This window comes from Ptychodera flava, chromosome 11 (genome assembly GCF_041260155.1).
Source record: "Ptychodera flava strain L36383 chromosome 11, AS_Pfla_20210202, whole genome shotgun sequence".
Lineage (NCBI taxonomy): Eukaryota > Metazoa > Hemichordata > Enteropneusta > Ptychoderidae > Ptychodera > Ptychodera flava.
In genome coordinates, this window is record NC_091938.1 from 23,090,546 (window position 1) to 23,111,152 (window position 20,607).

Consider the following 20,607-nt stretch of genomic DNA (forward strand, 5'->3'; position numbering starts at 1 on the left):
TCTGTACAATTAGAATTTGCACGGTTGTTAGTCCCTACTTTATCGGATTTTGAAAGAAAGTGATTGGAACTTTGCTGTAGGAAAGTAACAAAAGTTTAGTATTTCATTTTTGAGGCGCAAAGTACCTTTAAAGTAATTAGACTATGAATTTTGATAATAAGATTGTCATATGTATGAAAGGTATTACATCTCCTCCATGCTTTGTGGCAAAGTTTCACCAGTTTTTGTGTGTGATTTTTTCAAAGTCCGAACGACCCACCCAAGGTGAAAAAACTCCCTAATTAAATACCAAGGCTTCTGTACACCTGCTCAAAGTCTGTGGGCGAATAATATCAAAACATAAAGATTGAAGTACTGAACATCAGAATACCGTCGCACTAAGTGGTAGGCTGTTTTGTAGATCATGAAGTGAACGCCTTGGCCAGCCAGCAACTGGGTAACTGCTCTAACTCTTCTGTAAATCACAAACCAAACAACTTTTGGTTGCAAAACAAAAATGCAAGTTTTGAAACCTCTGAAAATAATATGGCCGGCATCGTGAATACTTAATCTTGGGTAAAAACAAGTTCTCTTTGAAATATCACAGGTACGAAACCATTGTTGTCAGTTTGGAGTCCAGCAACTTCATTAGTTGCTGTTGAAGTGAAGAAAAATTTCACTCGAACTTGTAGCTGCAGATGGGTTCATGGCTAACAATATATTAAAAGATTGTCAATTTATGCTTCACCGAATGCCACCACGCATTGACCAACATAGGGTTAAGCCAGGGATTAAACCGAGCGACTGTTAGAGAACGCTGCTCAATGTGTAGGTGGTCAATGTCCGAAGGTTTCCTTACTACCACTATGTTCAAGTTTAGTAGCGATATATTTCTGACACGCTCATAAAATTCGGTATAATGGGGTTTAAAGGGGGTTTCTGAAGTTATAGATGTCGATGGCGCGAAATCAACGGGTTGCAGGTAAAATAAGAAGTCAGTATTAAAGTAGAAGTCACTTCGGCAACAAACAGTTGGATTCCCAATTTTTTCCAGAACATTTTAAACTTATTTAAGCTCATTTGTCGACTCTTTGTGTAAATACAATATTCGTGTTTTATTTTTTGTGAAGATTTAAAATTACCCATGGACTTAACACAGGGATGATGGCCATTTTGAATTTCAATTATCAACAAAAAGATTTTTATTCTTAACTTGAAAAGAGAATGGTTGAGAATTTCCCCGAAGAACGTTTGAACGTTTCTGTCACTTTCAATGCGCGGACTACCTTAATGAGACAAGGTAGAGAAAAGACAAGAAAACATAGTTATCTTAACAATGAAACATCTATTTCGTTCACTACATACCACTTGTGAATAATAAGGATACAGCTATAGTGTTTGGTAAGATATTCAAGAAGAATCTTTTAGTCTTTTTAATTTTGTGAAGAACTTGAGAGAACTAGGGAATAACGTTATGTTTCATTTGTCCTGTTGTCCTTGTATACCAGTCGGTGCCATGCTGCGATAACTTTGTCCAATTACGTGTGCTAATTTTCATCTCCATCGTCTTCTAAGACTTTTTTTAAGTCTTACCCAGTCTGTTCATTAATTCCTCCTCCATTTCTCTTTCTTCAATTTCCTCCTCCAACGCGTCACTGTCAATTTAATGAAATAATGGAGTATTTTCTGTATTAGAAGACGGTCAACCGCATATACCTATGAGCGCGGGGCAAACTGTAGAATATTGCACCAACGGCAAAATTTGTTTGAAAACAAACTTGTAGCAGCGAAAATCACTTGTCATGTCAACAGACCACTTGATGTTTCAATTATCGTGTGCCTTTTTGTGTGAGCAGTGTTTGTCTCAATCTATTAATTAAATATATACTGAGATAAATTTTAGATTGACTATCTTATAATCATTGTATGTACTTACATAATCTCATCTACAATGGCCTCGCGCATGCCCGGGACTTCGTTCTTGGTTTGACCGTAAGCTTTCATCCCACCTCGCCTTCTCCGCCAACCTTCAGAGTCGCTTATAAGCAAGCTCAGCGTTAAAGCCAAGCAGAAAAGTAACGTCATTCTGGTCTTTCCCATCGTCATCAGCAGTGTACCATACCAATAGCTCTATCAAAGATCTTTGGAAAAACAAATCTGTTCAGAGACACAAAAAGCAAGGCACACATTAGGACGGGCCTTCGATCGCCTTATCGAACTGTTAATTGCAATTAAGGGACAAGGTAGTGTTGTAAAGTATACAGTCATGTTTCCTCTAAAATTGAGAAAGAAAACCAAAAACATACAACTTTAAATCGTTTATTGAGACACATGTATAGTGCATCTTTCTCTACTTAACAGATCATTTCTTCTGAAGCAGTTTGACTCCAAGGCCACAACCAAAGATATCACATGAGAACAGCCTGGGAATGGGAAGCGAGTCTGTGCCGCCCCCGAGGTCATTTCACATGGTAACGACGGACCTACAGAACTCGACAATGAAAGGTTGATAAAAGAGGCAAGAATGCTAACCTTCTCGATGAATCGCCTTTAACTTTACGTTTTCTTAAACGCAAGCGATAAGGTCACCATCATGGCGTACTACAGAATTCACTTTAGGGACTGCTAAGTTTCTGCAGCCGGGGGCGGTGGATTCATAGGGGTGTCACCCTCTTTTTGACTTTTGTGATGGGATGGTCCCAATAGTCCCCATATTCTTGAAATGCTCAATAGCGGATGGTCAGTGTGTTTTTTGAATTGCAAGATGGCATCATATTTGCCTAAAATACATCGAACCAACCACGAATTTCATCATTCAGTTTCATTTTTCGGCGCGCCCTTTGTATGCTTTAGGCGCGTAACTGGAATATAATATAATATATATATATATATATACACACACATATATATATATACATATATACATATATATATATATATATATATATATATATATATATATATATATATATATATATATATATATATATATATATATATATATATATATATATATATATATATATATATATATATTGCGCGCCCTAAGGGCGTAACTGGAAAATCATCATAGTAGCCACAAATTTCATCATTCAGTCATATTTTTCGACGTGCCCTTTGCTCAGAGAAATATAGACAGAGTCGAACGCTTGCATGCCTTTTGTTTCATGGTCGTATCGGTAGACTATTGGCTTTTCATTTAAAATGAGCTTCAAAGGTGTTAAACTTTTTGGAGGCTTTGTTTGTGGTCACGCGTGATTTGTGGTTGATAATTACACGAGATTATGCGAAAAATACGACGAGATGGCATCGTACTGCCAGTCGCGTAGCAACCATAGTTACTTTGTGAGCTCTCAGGCCAGAAACACTGCTTCACGCCCAATCAAAACATAACACGCCAGCAGTTTCATAAACATGTCCTTCCTTGACGCACGTGTAAAAGACGGTATGACTGACCTTAAACCATTACATTACAGATACCTGGATGTTTGCAAATTTAAAGTCTGTTTTGTCAAAGTGCACCAACATTTTGTTTTACCTTTGTCGCGGGGAAGGGTCACCCTGTTTTCGAAAGTTGGAATGAGGCGGTCAGCCAGTTTTGGACGTCGGCAAAAAATAATCCACCAAGCATCCCCAGGCTGAACATACTGACAAGTCCCTTCGAATTTAGTTTCCTAGGAGAGCGAATTAGCGCAGAATAAAAACGCCAGTGCTATGACACCAAGCTTTGAATAGTAACTTGCATTCCGCCATTAGAATGCATTAAAGGGCCAGTATGTTTTTTTCGCTGTTTTTGTTTTGTTTGACAATCACATTTTCGTCTTCTACTTCATAAGAACATAACACCTACTCTGCAGTCCCAGAACTGAACTTCGACACGTGTAGAAAACACATAGTGTTTCAATTTGAATTCTAGTCAGGGCCAGAATTCACTTGTGGACAATAACAGCTAGCAGTCAACCCATGTACTGGCAGAGTACATGTTGATCTCATCTTGCTTTTGGAAATAAAACAAGAAACTCTTGACTTGCCGCGGACACTGTTGATCTCACCTTGCTTTTGGGAATAAAACAAGAAACTGTAGACGACTTTATAAACAAAAATAGAGAAAAAGTTATCAAACGGCACAGCTATCCTCTATAAAATATGTTCTTTTTGTCGAAGACAAGAATAAATCCACTCTGGGGAGCTTAGACAAATCTGACAACAACAACAACAACGACGACGACGACGACGACGACGACGACGACGACAAAACATGAAGATTCTTCTAATTTACAAATAAACGACTTCATTTCGAATTTTGACAAGCGCAATGATTTTAAAAGTCACTCACCGATCTGTATGTCCACTTCTAGTCCCCGCGACGTGTACACCCTAAGTATCAAGATTTGCTCTTAACTCCTGCCTGGATACGCTTCTGTGAGTTTCACAGACGTCAACGCCTTAAAATACTGCTTTCAAAAAGACAAGCGAATAAATCAAGCAGGTCATTCGGACAATACCACTTTTCAGAGCAAATTCAATACCTGTCATTGTCAATGCATCATGCTAGGGAAACGGTGATTGGTTATTCATAAAATAAGTCTTTCCACCGAATCAGAATGGCGTCCAATGGAAATAAAGAATAGGTTTTTCTCCAAGAGAATAGAAAAGTGTTTCGGTGCAATGTCCTCGGCGACCGAAATTAGAACCATTACGGTTTTACAGTGTACAGTGGCCTACATACCAATGGGCGAGGCGTCTTTTGAAGTTTGTGGAGTAAATAAGGTTTTCACCGGGTTAGTTTTGTGAAAATCGGGATTTTTTCCCCTTAGAGATAATACAGGTACTTCGGCTATTTTGAATTGAAGATATCGATAATGGGGTTTCTCTAGTCCTAATTCGGTATAATTTGCATGATGAGCCCTGATTTTTATTGGATTTCGAAGGCGAGTGATCGAGCAAAAGTTTAAGTCTTTCATTTTGACGGCAGAAATCACCTCACTAGACTTTGAACTTTAATGATAAAATTGTCATAAATATCATCGGTACTCTATTACGCAGACTATTACACCCCTTCTATGCTTCGCGAAAAATTACTTCACCGATTTGTATATGTGTGTTTTTTTTCAGTCCGAACGACCCTCCAAAGGTGTACAAACTCCCTAATTCAATACATACACCACTGTGGTCAACAAGATGTCTGTAAATTAGGAATCAAACAGCTTTCGGTTGTAAAACAAAAATGCAAAATTTGAAAATTGTGAAAATCTAACGATCGGCATCGTAAACTTTTGATAACATCAAGTTGCTGATTGGCCTGATCTTGATGACACATCCTCTCTTTGAAACATCACAGCTATACGAAGCCCTTGTTGTCAATTTGCAGTCCTGCAACTTCTATAATTGTTGAATTCCTGAAGTGAAGAAAACTTTCACCAACGCCTGTAGCTCCTGCTGGTCTGTCCACCTGCTGTTAGAGGGCGCTGTATATACTTTGGTGTTTCCGGTAATTCTCCTCTGTACCACAATTTTCAACGTTAGTGAAGTTTAAGTAAGTTTCTGACACGCGCATAAAACTCGATATAAAGGGTTTAAAAGGGGATTTCTCTGTTCACAAGTTTGTTTTTATTGTTAATGGGAGACGTTTAATACCATTTACAGTATCATGATGGAGACCGTTTACATTCCCAGGTTACATCATATTTAGACAGTGTACATGACCATGAGCGAACGACAGTATAAGGAAGTGTCATGTAATAAGTTTGTGGTTCCGCTAATCATTTTGTGTAGAACGTTTGGGATCAGAGGTTATTGATGTTGTTATTGATATTTATGATAAGGGAAACTGATGACACTCATTGTTGTTCTTTACATTAGCCTCCTCTGAGTTCACCATGAAAATATTGAGCCCCCCCCCCCCAAAAAAAACCCCGCTTATAACCATGATTACATACGGCCTAGAGGGTCTAGAGGTATCAAACTGTGGTGTTTACAAAGAAGTTCTGATTTCTCGCAAACAAATGCAAATGATACATCCATACAATCAATAGCTATTTACTCGTCAGCAAGCAGTTGTCTACAATAATTGACATGTAGAAGAAATGATAAATAAATAAATAAATAAATATTTTATTTTTCACTAATTTTTTTTCTATACCGACATTCCTAGAGAAACGTTACCTAAATTTTCCACCTAATTACAATTGAATTGTCTCATTCTCCCTTGCAACCTTGCAAAATGTACGAGAAAGCAAGTTTTCAGTTTCACCTTTGTCACTTGAATAAAAAAAAACCATTCCGGCAATATGTAATGTGTGTCATACGAAAATATCAAAGTTATATTTCATTGTTTCACTAAACCAACGGGATGCTCGTGTGTATAGGAAGTCATTATAGGCCTATAAAGGGAGAAGACGCCCCGAGGACAGACATTTCGATTCTAACATTTTTACAAACCGTTTTTTATCTGTCCCTTATCATGCTTATGTAGGCTTATTTGCAGGCTCTAAGAGTAAACACAATTTTCGCTGTTTTGTTTTTGTGAAAATAGAAAAATAATTTTTACCTCGGCGTTAACACAACAATGATGGTCATTTTGAATTTCAATTATCGGCATATAGTTAATTTGTTCCTACGGTAGCAAACTTTGAACAATGATCCCTGATTTTCATTCTGAATTTCAAGAAAGAATAGTTGAAAGTGTCATTGAGGAAAGTTTGGGTGAAAGTTTAATTCTGTCACTTTCGAGGCTTGGAATACTGTCACCTGTAATCTAAATATCCCTATATATGGTCAAAGGGGTCATCCCTTGGACTCAAAATGCCCATGTGAGGGCGCTGTTTTTAAAAAGCGGCCACCCGCTTAGAATCTGTGATTGGTTAGATTTTCTCTTTCCATGGTAACTGTGGTAAAATTGGAACAGGTGACAGTATACCTTTGATGAGACAACGTATAGAACAGACAAGAAAAGGAAGTTTACTTAATAATGAAACATCAATATACTTTAGGCAAGTCTGAGCACTAGCCGATATTTTTCGTTCAGCACATACAGCTTGTGAATTACAAAGATACAATCATAAAGTTTAGTAAGATATTTTAATAGAAATGTTTAGTTGTTCACTTTTGTGAAGAGTTTGAGAGAACGAGAGAATAAGATTTTGTTACCCTTGTCATGTTGTCTTGTATTACCTGTCGGGCCGTGCTGCGATAGCTTGTCCAATCCAATTACATGTACTGAAGTTAATCTCCATCGTCTTCCAAGGCACCTGCAGTCCTACGCATTCTGTTGAATAATTTCTCCTCCATTTATTTTTCTTTAATTATTCCGTCATTCAACTCGTCACCGCAAAATAGTGGAGTACTTTCTGTGTTAGAGGACGGTCAACCACACGTATTTACGCAAGACGAATTCCGGAAGATTGTGTTAATGGCAGGGTTTATTAGGAAAGAAACTATAAGCAGAGAACAACATATGCAACATGTCAAAAGACTTGACGTTCCAATCGTCGGGTATCTATCGTGTTAGCAGTATTTGTCCCAATCGATGAATTACGCTGGCAGAAATTTTTGATTGGTTATGCTAGCTTATCAATTTGTATTCACATAATCTTATCAGCAACTACATTGCGACTACCCTTGACTTCGTTGCTAGTGTAACGCCCCTCCCTGTAGAGATTTTATCTTGAAGCGTCCTCACGTGGCCAAGACGTGTGAAGGTCATTGACTCAGATCGTACGAGAAGCAGATAAGAGATAGTGTGATAGTTTAATTAATTATTGGTTAAGATTTCATTGAGAACAATCGAAAATGGTATATTCCATGGTGTGATCTTATTTAATCTTAAGAAACAATCAAAGACTGGCGGAAAAATTACCACGTGATAACTTTTGTAATTATGTAAGTTTGAAGATTTATTAACTTTGTAGAGAGCTTAGACTAGAGACTTGAGATCAGACCGTTGACGGTGAACGACACGGTCGCCATCTTGCAATAAAGTACAAGGTTGTGTTACAATCTACATCTTGGTGTGTCGGCTTCAGTTACTGAAAGCATTACGATCCAGGCTGGTACCTCTCAACTCGTAATTCCCCTAACTACGAGCGCAACAATTTGGTGGAGAATCCGGGTATACTGAAGCAGCACGTATATAGGATTCTGAGATCTGGTGGTGGAGTCAACGAGGGGCGTGTACGAGAGATGGCAGACCCGGCTGAAGGACCACTGAACCAGCAGCACGAGCGACTGTATGGTGATATGTAGGCGGTTGATCGAAGATGCACCGCAGCGGATGAAGGTGAACTATGACCGGAGAGACGAAGGCGACTTGCAGACATGGACGCGTGCTGGACGTCCGAGGTAGGCAATGTGACATTATTAATGTTGGTGCTACGTCATGCCTCGAAGATACACCGGACGAGAGAGTGGTCGTCTACAGAAATGGCTCAAGAAGTTGGTAATGTGTGAGAGTTTAGAACAGATACGACCAGCCAATGTCAGCGATGCTTGTGGTTCACCTTCCAGTCAGCTTTGCAATACACGGACTGATTACGTGACGAATGAACTGACAATCATAAGAAGCAGAATTTCGGAATACACCCACCCATAAAATGCGACGACAACGTACAAAATGCATGACTTTTCAGTTTTGTTGATTGTATTTTCTGGTATTTTGAAAACCACTCTTTTATTAGGATAATTCTCTGGACTTGTATGCAAACGAGGCGTCTTTCTTTTTGAAGTGTTGTTTTGTTTTGTTTTGATGAAGTTGAAGTTATGTTGTTGTTAGAGAAGTAAGTTTAAGGAGTGTGGATGTTTTGTTGTGTATCTCCCCTCAGTTGGCTAGGAATGCCAGTGCTAGTGATCCGTAAGTGATACAATGGTCCTTAGTTTTGACCGATGGCCTGAGGAATTGAGTTTCTGGAGATAGAGCGATAGTGAGGTTTATCGCGTTTTATTTTGGAGTTTTTAGAGTTGTTAATGATGTTTTGTGTTGATGTTTTGCTTTTGTTTTTGTTGTTTTTATGTTTTATGAAGATTTTGGAGATAGAAAGAGCCCCGAATGTTGGCACGGAAGTTGCTATTTGCTACAGTCTAGTGATGCCTAACGGTCGTTACTATGGTTACCTTGAACCTTTGACCGTGATATCAGAATACACCAAGCAAAATTACGTCATCCTTCTCAATGTCCACCCCCTTCCAGTTAATCCACCCTTTCACACAAATTAAAGAAAATTTTCATTGATATTTGACACGATTTTCAAATGATTTTCGTCGATTGTATTTTATGTAGAATAGTTGAACTTTGAGTTTGTAGTTTGATGTATTTTAGTGATTTTATTAGTATTTTGTCAGTATTTTAGATGCGTTAATGTTAGTCTGTAATTTTGTAGGTGCACGAATAATGAGTTTATGCTAACTTGTAAAATATGTGATTTATGCGTATTTTAACCACACTGCCTTACGATTAATGTATTTTTTTTATTTTAAGTAGATTGCAATTGTCCGCTATCGCCATGCTTCGTCACTCGTTTTGACCAGCGAGGACGCTGGTTATAAAAAAGGTGGGAGAGTGTAACGCCCCTCCCTGTAGAGATTTTATCTTGAAGAGTCCCTCACGTGGCCAAGACGTGTGAAGGTCATTGACTCAGATCGTACGAGAAGCAGATAAGAGAAATGTAGCGCGCAAACAAATTCCTTAAGACTCAAAATTATTTGTCTGCAACTACTATGCAATAGTCGTCTACAACTGATATTCCGTAATGCGTTCCCTCTTAAATAAGACGAAGCAAATATCCGATCTAAGTTTCACGTGGTTTATTCGAATATAGGCATGTCTTCCAGACTGAGAACAACAAATTCTCTGAGTAGAATGTTGTACTACAAACGTTGAGAACGTTTGGGAACGTTTGGGAACGATTAACTGAAAACAAATCAAAACAAAAGGATACAGGAAGTGAGAACTAAACTACGTTCACACTATGACACAGGAAGTAAATACTTTCTTTGACCAGGAAGTAAATACACTCTATGACACAGGAAATTAGAAACAGGAAGTAACTAACAGGAAGTAATACTCCCTCTAAGATGACTCAGGGGTCAAAGGTCATAATAGGTGGGGTGGTCACATGACCCACCTCAGTAAACGCCCTCTAACGGTGACTGAACGTTTACTTTCGTTGACAAGATCTCATTTGCATAAAAGCAACCCTGACTGAATTAACAATTAGCTGCTTTGAAACAATCACTAACTCAAAGATGCATAAGAATACAATCACTAAATCTACTTCAACTAAAAGGTCTCAAAAGGTTGTACTATAAACGTAATCAGAGTCGTTGAATGTGTCCATTATAGCATTCATTGTTCGCATACTTCAATAAGGTCCTTCGCCTTTTGTTAGGCACACGTGCTCTTAGAGTCTCACAATGGAATAAGGCTATTCAATGTTCCTTCAAGAATGTCTGCTTTAAAGTCACAAAAGAATCAACTGAATTGCTTACCGATTTTGTGTAGGGTTGTATAAGACTATCACATCAACAGGTTCAAAGCTGTTTCATCAAAATGGTCTTTACAAGCAATCTTGGCGAGAACTATAGCCGGTCACTTTCAGAGACATGTCCACTCTCTGAAGGTCTAACTTAAAGTGTCTAAAAGCACGCTTGGAATGGCTGCATGTGCGCAGTGCGTAATACAAAAGATAAACATTTAAAGTACGGAAGTTGATGATGACTCATGACTTTGAATTTGAACTATGGCCAAATAAGAGGATGTTGATTTTGACCGTAACATTCCGGTCCCCTAATTGTGTAGATGTGACTCGGAACAATTATAAATCCAATATTCTAAACTGGTCAAAATTCAATCTAACTAAACAAACATGAATAATATACTGTTCATATATCACTAATAAAAAAGATTAAAGTTCTTAGCTGTTCTTGTGTCCTTCAGACGAATCTTCAATGGCGTCGGCCTCCAGGAGCACACACAACTTATCCACTGGACGTCGTAGAGTAGTCGTTCTGGTCTTGACTTCTGCAAACCTGACGAGTCCCTTCTTGTCTTTCATCACTTCGGTGATTCTGCCCATGGACCAGGAGTTCCTCGGCGCTGTGTTGTCGACGATCAACACCACATCTCCAACGTTGAGGTTTCTTCTGATCTCGAGCCACTTCTGTCTCTCTTGTAGCAACGGGAGATATTCTTTCATCCATCTCTTCCAGAATATATCTGCCAGGTACTGCACTTGTCTCCATCGACGGCGTACGTAGTTGTCATTCTTCTGAAACAAGCCGGGTGGCAGGGCCTGTTTTGGTTTCAGCATCAACAGGTGGTTGGGTGTTAATGCCTCTAGATCGTTCAGATCTTCTGACAGCCTGGTGATCGGTCGGCTGTTAATTATGGCTTCCACTTCGCAGAACAGCGTTCGGAGTGCTTCATCTGACATGCGAAGTGGTTGTTCTTTGAGCAAGGAAAAGATGATTTTCCTTATGGTTCTGATGTGACGCTCCCATACTCCTCCAAAGTGGGAACCTGCTGGGGGGTTGAATTCCCATTTGATGTCTTGTTGGTGGAGCATCTCAGCTATCTTCTCTTGGTTCCATCTCCTGATACTTTCCTTCAGCTCTTTGTCGGCTGCGACAAAGTTAGTCCCGTTGTCTGATCTGATGGACCTAACTTGTCCTCTTCGTGCTATAAATCTTCTGATGGCGTTGATGCACGAATCTGTATCTAATGAGCAGGCTACTTCTAAATGTACCGCACGAGTCGCCATACATGTGAAGATCGCTCCATACCTCTTCTCAGTGACACGGCCACGTTTGACCTCCAGTGGTCCGAAGTAATCTACACCTGTGCGAGTGAATGGTGGCTCTTCGGGGGTGATGCGGTCCTTAGGTAGGTCTGACATCTTCTGCTCACAAACTTTCGCTCTATATTTTCTACAGATGACACATTTGGTTACGAGGTTGCGGATTGCTGTAGGCGCCCGTAGAATCCAATATTTCTCTCTTAGCTTCGCCAGCATCGAGTTCCTTCCAAGATGTCCGACTTCTTTGTGGGTTTCTTGGAGTATGATTGTTGACACTGGTGAGTCTTTAGGCAGCACTATCGGGTGCTTGCTGTCTGGTGACACTGAGGCACGTTCCAGGCGTCCGCCAACTCGTATTATTCCTTTATCCAAAATTGGGTCCAGCTTATATAATGGGCTGTATCTCCTGACTTGCTTCTTTCGTTGTAGGAGTGCCATTTCATCCGGAAAATGCTTTCGCTGCACATACTTCATGATTGCATCTTCTGCCCTTTGCAGATTCTCTAGTGAAACAGGTGGAATTGTTGTTTCACAACTCTTCTGGCTAGTATCTGCGTTGGTGTCTTCATCACCTTCCTTTCTTTTGCGGCATTTATCTTGAAGGTTTTTCTTCGCTAACAGGAACCATCCGACTATTTTCTTTAGTTTCATCATGCTGGAGTAGCGTAGTAAGATCTTCTCTACCCCAAACTCTTGCTCTACTAGTACGGTGCTGTACACGGATGCTTCCCGCTTGACTTCTGGGTCTTTATTACCTAGCGCTCTGGAGATGTCCTGTTGTGTAGGCCATTCACTTTCTCGTTTCCACAGGAAATCTGGTCCTCGCAGCCATCTTTTGTTTTGCAGGAACTTGTCTACCGTTAGTCCCCTAGATGCGTCGTCTGCTGGGTTGGCTTTTGTGTCGACGTACTTCCACTGTTTACTATCCGAACCTTCACGTATAATGTTGATCCGGTTGGCTACGAAGGTGTGGAATCGGGATGTTTTCATTGGCGCAGTACTTAATCACTGATGTGCTGTCTGTCCAGAAGTATACCTTGTCGTTCTTAATGTCGAGTTCTTCCTCCAACATTCTGTTCATTCTCACGGCCACTGTAGCTGCTGTCAGCTCCAGGCGTGGGATGGTAATTTTCTTCAGTGGTGCAACCCTTGCTTTTCCCATAAGGAAGGCGCAGTGAATTCTTCCGTTTTCGTTTATGAGTCTGATATACGATGCAACACCGTATCCATATTCACTGGCATCAGAAAAGTGATGTATTTCACGTACCTTGACTTCGCCAAAGTCTGCTGGTTTGTAGCACCTCTGAGTTGATACGTTTTCTAGTTTTGGAAGATCTGATAGCCATCTTAGCCATTTCTTCCGATCGTCTTCTTTGATCTTTGCATCCCAGCCAATACCTCTACGACACAAGTCTTGAAGTAATATTCTTGCGGGTAGGATGAACGGAGCTGCGAGTCCAATGGGATCGTATACTGAGCTGATAATTGATAGTATGCCTCTTCTCGTTGGAGGCCGGCTTTCAATGTTGATCTGGAATCCTATGGTGTCTGACTCGACCGACCATGAAGTACCTAGGGCACGCTCTACTGGTAGCAGTCGTATTCCAGCTTCAGGTCTTTGATTTCCTTAGCTCTTTCTTCTTTTGGTATAGTCTCCAATACTTCACGGCTGTTGCTCACCCACTTTGTTAGACGGAAACCGCCTTTCTTGCAAGCAGCAGTCAGATCTTGCGTCAACTCGATTGCCTTCTTTGCACTTTCTACCGACTTGAGGCAATCATCTACGTAGAAGTCTCTCTTTATTGTTTTGACAACTTCCTTGTTGAATAGGTGGCTGTTGTCGTCGGCCATCTTGTGTAGTGCTGTGTTCGCGCAGCTCGGGGATGATACTGCACCGAACAGGTGAACCATCATTTTATAGACTCTTGGAGGGCTTTCTATGTTTCCATCTGGCCACCACAATAGAAGCGTAGACAGTCACTGTCCTCTTCTCTAACCTTTACCTGGTGGAACATAGCCTCTATGTCTGCCATTAAAGCGATTGGTTCCTGTCGAAATCGTAATAACACTCCTAGTAGATTATTCGTCAGATCCGGCCCTTGTAGTAATAGGTTGTTCAACGACACTCCTTGGAACTTTGCTGAACAGTCAAAGACAACGCGGATCTTCTCTGGTTTCTTCGGATGATACACTCCATGGTGGGGTATATACCATACCTTTCCGTCGTCTCGATCTAACTCGTCGTTAGGGACTCGTATTGCGTATCCCTTCTCATTATGTCTGCCATGAACTTCTGGTAGTCGGCATGGAACTTTGGGTTGTTTCTCAACTTTCTTTCCAGGCCTTTAAATCGTTGTAAGGCATAGTGCTGATTGTCCGGCAGTCGAACTCTTTCATTTTTGAATGGAAGTCCCATTTTGTAGTGTCCGTCTACTAGCTCAATGGTTTTGTTTACTTTCTGCATGAACTTCTTGTCTTTTTAGGAGATGTCCCTTTTGTCATCTATAATGCGCTCAGGAAAATCAAGGTCAATGGAATGTCACACTAACCTGTCTAGTTTATCCAAATCTTCCATATCCTCTACGGCAACAACTTCTGTTCTGTAGCTGGGAGGATGTTGTCCTTGTTCGTTCAATCTGACTACGTGCCAGGGGATCCATCCTACGCGTGTTCTGCATGCGTGAGGGGTTGAGTCCGGACCACGTATTGTTTCCAGAGGGGTAAATACTGCTGTTTCTCCGGTACCTATCATCAGTCCTATTTCGGCATCTATTCTTGGAAGCCTTATATTCTTCAAATGCGGCCATCTCATGAGATCCTCTTGACGGGGAATGTAGTCTTCAGAGACGCCTATCTCTGGTTTAGTGTATACTGTTTTCAGCTCTACCTGTGGCTCTGAACAGTCTAGGTTGTAAACTTCTATGCCCGTGACTTTGTCGCAGGTGTGGCTGCCTAAGCCGTTCACTGTATTTACCGTCAGCTTTGTCTTTCTGCCTGTGGCTCCAAGTTTTCTCTGTAACGCTTCTGTGCAGAATGATATGACACTACCTGTGTCCAGAAAGGCATAAGTCTGTACCATTCTATTTGAGCCTTTCAACTTCACCTTGACAGGGATAATAGTCAGCAGGACCTTGCAGTTATCATCATCACCACCGGTGTCATCGTCTGCACCACCGGTCCCCATAAAGGGCTGTACTTGGTCCACCTCTGCCGTGGTGCAGTGTACTGCGACACTCTCCGTCTGTACTGGTCTCTTTGAATCCTCATCTTTATCAGTTGTCGGTCGACGATCCTGATGTAGTACTGTTGGATGTTTTCCTTGGCATTTGGAGCATTTAGCTTTCTGCTTGCATTGTCTACTCCGGTGACCAGGTTTCAGACAGCCAAACATACACCTTGGTTTCTCAGAAAGTTAACAGTATCTTCTTGACTGGCTGCAATCAATTGTTCACAACTGTCGAAAGAATGATTGTTATCTTGGCAGTGTAGGCATGGTTTCTGTTGAGCCTTGTTTGGTTTGGAGGTCGAAGTGTTGCTCTTCTTGCTCCCTTGGTTCGTCTTCTTTTCTGCGCTTGTAACACTAGTGGCGAAAGATTGTTCCACTTTGTCTGTACCTCTCTTCTTTTTCACTGGATTGTCGAGACTCCATTGCTTGTCTACTGTAGTCCGGGCATGACAGTCTGCTTGCTTCGGACTTCACCAGATCGACGAGGTCTTCAAATCTTACTCTTTTCTTGGCTTTGCGTATCTTCGCTGTGCGTTTACTCCAAGAATCTTGAATAAAGTAAGGAAGCTTCTTGACGATCCGTTTCATATTTTCTGAATGTTCTAGTATTTCTAGACCATCAACGCATCGGGTTGCTGTCTTACATCGATTCAAGAAGATGGCGAACTTGTCTAGCGAGGCAACGTTGTCTGGCTTGATTGGAGGCCAGTCCAAAACCTTCCTCAGGTAGGCGTTGGCTATCTTGTGTGGATCACCATAGCGCTCTTCCAGCTCCTCCATGGCACCTTGATATGCTTCACTTGCATCTATACCCGCATACCCTTGAACTATTTCATGGGCTGTGCCTTCCGTGAACTGTCTCAGCAGAGTGAGTTTATCTTTATCATCTTCGGCAGTCGGTACTAGTTTGGTCTCAAACTCATCTATGAATGATCTGTACTCCATGATGTTACCGTCAAACTTCTTTATCACTGTGGACATCTTCTTTATTGCTCTGATCATGGCCCACTGTGCAGAGTCACGTGTCGTCTTACTCATGTTACTGCCACTGCTTCTAATGGAAATTCTGGAAGCTGCTACACTGACTTCTTCTTCTAAATCATCCGCCTCACTGTCATTCTCCCTTTCTATTGTAGGAGTTTCCTTCTTATACACTCGTACTGGTGTTGTGGTCTTTCGTGGTTTTGTTCTGGACACAATGGATTTGTCCTCCAGTGGTTCAGTCTTAATATTGATGGCGATATCGTCCTCAAATTCGTCACCAAAAAACTTATTCAGAGATCTAGCTCTAGCATCGGCTACGGCAATCTTCGTGTCAAGTTCATGTTGCTCCTCCTTGAGTTGAAGCTCATGTCTTGCCATGGCCCGCTCCATTTCTTGCCTCTCCCGGTGTTCTTGGAGTTGAAGCTTATACTTAGCACGCTCAATCTCTTGTTTCTTCTTGAGCTTAGCTGACCTTGCCAGCCTTTTCAGCTTTTCAGCCTTTTCCCTTTCATCTGCGAGTTTGGTGGCTGAGAGTGCACTGTGGCTCGTATGATGGCTGACCCCACTCTGGCTGCCAACTACAGACGGCTTCGGTGTGCCGACTTGAGAGACACTATCTTCTGGTCCTACATCCTCTTGTGGATGAATTGGTGTGGGGTTCACAATTGGTGTTGGGTTCGCTTCCTGTTTGCTCACCCATGCAGTGGTGTCTTTAAAGAAGGTCCCAAAAACGTCTTCGACATCGGCCAGCCAACGAAGGCGTTCGTCTGGCACCTGATCCTTTGGGAGTAAACTTTCGTATTCATAGCACGTGTCTGCAAAGACTTGATGCAGCTCCTTCCACACTTCAAACTTCAGTTTGACTGTGAATAGGTCTGCCTTATCAGCGATGAGGTCTTGTATTTTCGTGGACTTTTGGGTTAGCGAATTCGCTGTTTTCTCTAAGAAGCCACCTTTAGTAGATAACTCATACTTAAGTCCTTTTTCGGACAGTGTTCTGTCACGGCCGCTACGCCTGGGTTCTTGCAATTCCTTTTCAGGTGACGAAGTTCTTGATTTCTTTTCTTCGTCTTCCATGGTTTGACTTAGGTGAATATCACAAGTCCGATACGAAATCGTTAATGAGAAATGTAGCGCGCAAACAAATTCCTTAAGACTCAAAATTATTTGTCTGCAACTACTATGCAATAGTCGTCTACAACTGATATTCCGTAATGCGTTCCCTCTTAAATAAGACGAAGCAAATATCCGATCTAAGTTTCACGTGGTTTATTCGAATATAGGCATGTCTTCCAGACTGAGAACAACAAATTCTCTGAGTAGAATGTTGTACTACAAACGTTGAGAACGTTTGGGAACGTTTGGGAACGATTAACTGAAAACAAATCAAAACAAAAGGATACAGGAAGTGAGAACTAAACTACGTTCACACTATGACACAGGAAGTAAATACTTTCTTTGACCAGGAAGTAAATACACTCTATGACACAGGAAATTAGAAACAGGAAGTAACTAACAGGAAGTAATACTCCCTCTAAGATGACTCAGGGTCAAAGGTCATAATAGGTGGGGTGGTCACATGACCCACCTCAGTAAACGCCCTCTAACGGTGACTGAACGTTTACTTTCGTTGACAGGATCTCATTTGCATAAAAGCAGCCCTGACTTAATGAACAATACGCTGCTTTGAAACAATCACTAACTCAAAGATGCATAAGAATACAATCACTAAATCTACTTCAACTAAAAGGTCTCAAAAAGGTTGTACTATAAACGTAATCAGAGTCGTTGAATGTGTCCATTATAGCATTCATTGTTCGCATACTTCAATAAGGTCCTTCGCCTTTTGTTAGGCACACGTGCTCTTAGAGTCTCACAATGGAATAAGGCTATTCAATGTTCCTTCAAGAATGTCTGCTTTAAAGTCACAAAAGAATCAACTGAATTGCTTACCGATTTTGTGTAGGGTTGTATAAGACTATCACATCAACAGGTTCAAAGCTGTTTCATCAAAATGGTCTTTACAAGCAATCTTGGCGAGAACTATAGCCGGTCACTTTCAGAGACATGTCCACTCTCTGAAGGTCTAACTTAAAGTGTCTAAAAGCACGCTTGGAATGGCTGCATGTGCGCAGTGCGTAATACAAAAGATAAACATTTAAAGTACGGAAGTTGATGATGACTCATGACTTTGAATTTGAACTATGGCCAAATAAGAGGATGTTGATTTTGACCGTAACAGAGATAGTGTGATAGTTTAATTAATTATTGGTTAAGATTTCATTGAGAACAATCGAGAATGGTATATTCCATGGTGTGATCTTATTTAATCTTAAGAATCAATCAAAGACTGGCGGGAAAATTACCACGTGATAACTTTTGTAATTATGTAAGTTTGAAGATTTATTAACTTTGTAGAGAGCTTAGACTAGAGACTTGAGATCAGACCGTTGACGGTGAACGACACGGTCGCCATCTTGCAATAAAGTACAAGGTTGTGTTACAATCTACATCTTGGTGTGTCGGCTTCAGTTACTGAAAGCATTACGATCCAGGCTGGTACCTCTCAACTCGTAATTCCCCTAACTACGAGCGCAACACTAGTATAAACTTAAAAAGTACGTCGCCGTCGACTTCCCTGCTAACCTTCAGAGTTGCTTATCAGCAAACCCAACGTCATAGTCAAACACAAAAGTAAGGTCATATTGGTCTTTCCAAACATCGTCAACAGTGTACCAACCAGTAGCTCTATTATAGATATATGGAGGAACAAATCCGTGCAGAGACGTGAAAAATAATTTTGTAGAGTTAATAAATTTGTATACCGCTTAGGTTTGTCAAAATCGGGAATTTTATTTTTTCCTTAGATATAACACAGCGATGGTGGCTATTTTGAATTTCAGATATCGATAAAAGAGTAATTTATATCTCCACTACCAATTTGAGCCCCGGTTTTTATATCAAATTTTGAAAAAGGTTGGTTGAAAGTGCGCTTGAGGAAAGTTTGAGCAAAAGTTTAAGTGTTTCATTCTCGAGGCGCAAATGACCTCATAAGGTTACCTAACGGGACAGCCGTGTTTTAATTACTGGTGATCATAAATAGTTTGTGCATGTAAACACTCTTATGTTGACAAAGTGTAGGCATGAAAAACGACGAAAAGACTTGAATATCACGGGTCTACTGAAAAGGTAGACAAGGGGCTGGGGAAAATCGTAATCTAGCAGATAAGCTTACAGGGCTTTCATTTAGAGCCGTCAGGCGGCGATTTTTCGGCGCTTCAAAACAGGACGACCGCCGGTTGAAATCATGCCCAGATCGCTTCTTTTATCCACTTTCATAAACGATTAGGTAATAGTCTTTCTAAAAACTGAAAAGAGAACATAACAAACGCGATGAACTGTGCGAGTAGATGACATACTAGCTATTCTCGCTGAGTTACTTCCGGATTTATCGCTGAACTCCGGGCTCAACTCGGGTCTCATGCTTGTCCTCCGTGTATCAAATCATGAGATGTACAATCTATGTATTGTTTTCGCTGAAATTTTCAACGCAGTCAATTAGCATAGCCTTTCAGAAAAGCATCGTAAAGGCATCGTCAATATTATGTAGTGTTACGATTACATGAACGATCTTCATCGGCCGTACAGGATTGGATTTTGTTTGCCGTAATTTGTAGTATCTTGTGTTTTTATGAAGAAATTAGTAAACTATGAGAACGCTCAATTAAATGCGTATTTTGTTAATTTTTGATTTTTTTAGTATCAGAAGTATTTCAGATATAGGAATCCAAAGCGAAGACAATGTGGCGAAATTGCGGTAGGAAATAACTGCTCTAGAAAAAACTTACAGCTCATACATGAAGAAATTGGAAACGATTTTAATGATTATGATAACAATGTATGGATTAAGACAATAGCAGAAAAGAAAGCAAATATTATTTTAAACACTGAGTAAATATGTCTTTTTGTGAATGTGTTCCTGTGTGTAATGTGTAGCTGGCTAAGTATTCAAATCAATGTAATCTGTATTGCAATCACACGGCAAAAGCAACTGCACTGATTTTACCAACTCACTTTCAATTACAGAGTTTTTGGATTGTACCAATTGTAAAGTTAAGATAGCTTCTAAAACTCACCACCAATCAGAAAGCTTCAAAATTACTCTAAAATCTTACAAAAACTTACTTATGAAAATCCTTAAAGTGTTTCAAAACGTGTACAGAAGGGCTCAAAATAGCCTCTAAAAACACCAAAATCCCGAGGACCCCTTTCGAGAGGAGAGCACATCCCCTCTCGCAAGCTCTTCCCCTGCTGCTGATTGACCTTTGGTCATTGCCCGCAGTGACTGTAGATCACTGCATGGGCAGTAGAGGGGGAAAACTGTCTATGGTCACTGCAACACTAGCCTCTTGATATTTCTTTTTCGCCTGTTGATCAAAACTTAAATGAAAGCCCTGACATATAACTAATTTTGTACTGAATTTCTTAATGGGTTGCCCACACACTCCAATGTATAAAACAACGATATTTTTGCTGAAATTTCACTATATAAATTGCTTCTAATTTATCTTATTCTAGGTTAAATTTACAGCAATTGTCCAACATTCAAATGCACAGATTCAGTTAGTT

General features: G+C 40.5%; 3 protein-coding genes and 1 long non-coding RNA gene across 5 annotated transcripts; all 4 read right to left on the reverse strand.

Moving 5' to 3' along the window:
• Window positions 1-1,304: 1,304 nt before the first annotated feature.
• LOC139143855 (uncharacterized) lies at window positions 1,305-7,170 on the reverse strand. Of its 2 annotated transcripts, XR_011554680.1 has the most exons (4): window positions 7,153-7,170; window positions 4,316-4,433; window positions 1,916-2,136; window positions 1,305-1,634 (listed from the first exon to the last, which is right to left on the reverse strand). It is a non-coding gene; the product is annotated as an uncharacterized lncRNA (long non-coding RNA). The 2 variants fall into 2 exon arrangements; XR_011554679.1 differs by lacking the exon at window positions 7,153-7,170 and having other exon boundaries at window positions 4,316-4,450.
• A 1,446-nt stretch (window positions 7,171-8,616) lies between these two features.
• On the reverse strand, window positions 8,617-13,350 carry LOC139143854 (uncharacterized). Its single transcript, XM_070714435.1, has 2 exons — window positions 10,462-13,350; window positions 8,617-9,883 (listed from the first exon to the last, which is right to left on the reverse strand). The coding sequence occupies exon 1, from the start codon at window positions 12,756-12,758 to the stop codon at window positions 10,887-10,889; it is 1,872 nt and encodes a 623-aa protein (XP_070570536.1). The 5' UTR covers window positions 12,759-13,350; the 3' UTR covers window positions 8,617-9,883; window positions 10,462-10,886.
• Window positions 13,351-13,705: 355 nt separating this feature from the next.
• LOC139144422 (uncharacterized) lies at window positions 13,706-15,159 on the reverse strand. Its single transcript, XM_070715124.1, has 2 exons — window positions 14,318-15,159; window positions 13,706-14,111 (listed from the first exon to the last, which is right to left on the reverse strand). Exons 1-2 carry the CDS (start codon window positions 15,157-15,159, stop codon window positions 13,706-13,708), a joined length of 1,248 nt encoding a protein of 415 aa, XP_070571225.1.
• Window positions 14,358-18,214, reverse strand: LOC139143856 (uncharacterized). The gene is made up of 2 exons (XM_070714436.1): window positions 17,932-18,214; window positions 14,358-17,353 (listed from the first exon to the last, which is right to left on the reverse strand). The coding sequence occupies exon 2, from the start codon at window positions 17,053-17,055 to the stop codon at window positions 15,349-15,351; it is 1,707 nt and encodes a 568-aa protein (XP_070570537.1). The 5' UTR covers window positions 17,056-17,353; window positions 17,932-18,214; the 3' UTR covers window positions 14,358-15,348.
• Window positions 18,215-20,607: the final 2,393 nt, after the last annotated feature.

What these genes read in the sequence shown, in the direction of transcription:
- LOC139143854 (XM_070714435.1), bottom strand. Translation starts at nt 12,758, where the DNA reads ATGAAAACATCCCGATTCCACACCTTCGTAGCCAACCGGATCAACATT.
- LOC139144422 (XM_070715124.1), bottom strand. Translation starts at nt 15,159, where the DNA reads ATGTTTGGCTGTCTGAAACCTGGTCACCGGAGTAGACAATGCAAGCAG. An exon ending in GATTTGGATAAACTAGACAG is followed by an intron (nt 14,112 to 14,317) that starts GTTAGTGTGACA and finishes AACGATTTAAAG; the next exon opens with GCCTGGAAAGAAAGTTGAGA.
- LOC139143856 (XM_070714436.1), bottom strand. Translation starts at nt 17,055, where the DNA reads ATGGAAGACGAAGAAAAGAAATCAAGAACTTCGTCACCTGAAAAGGAA.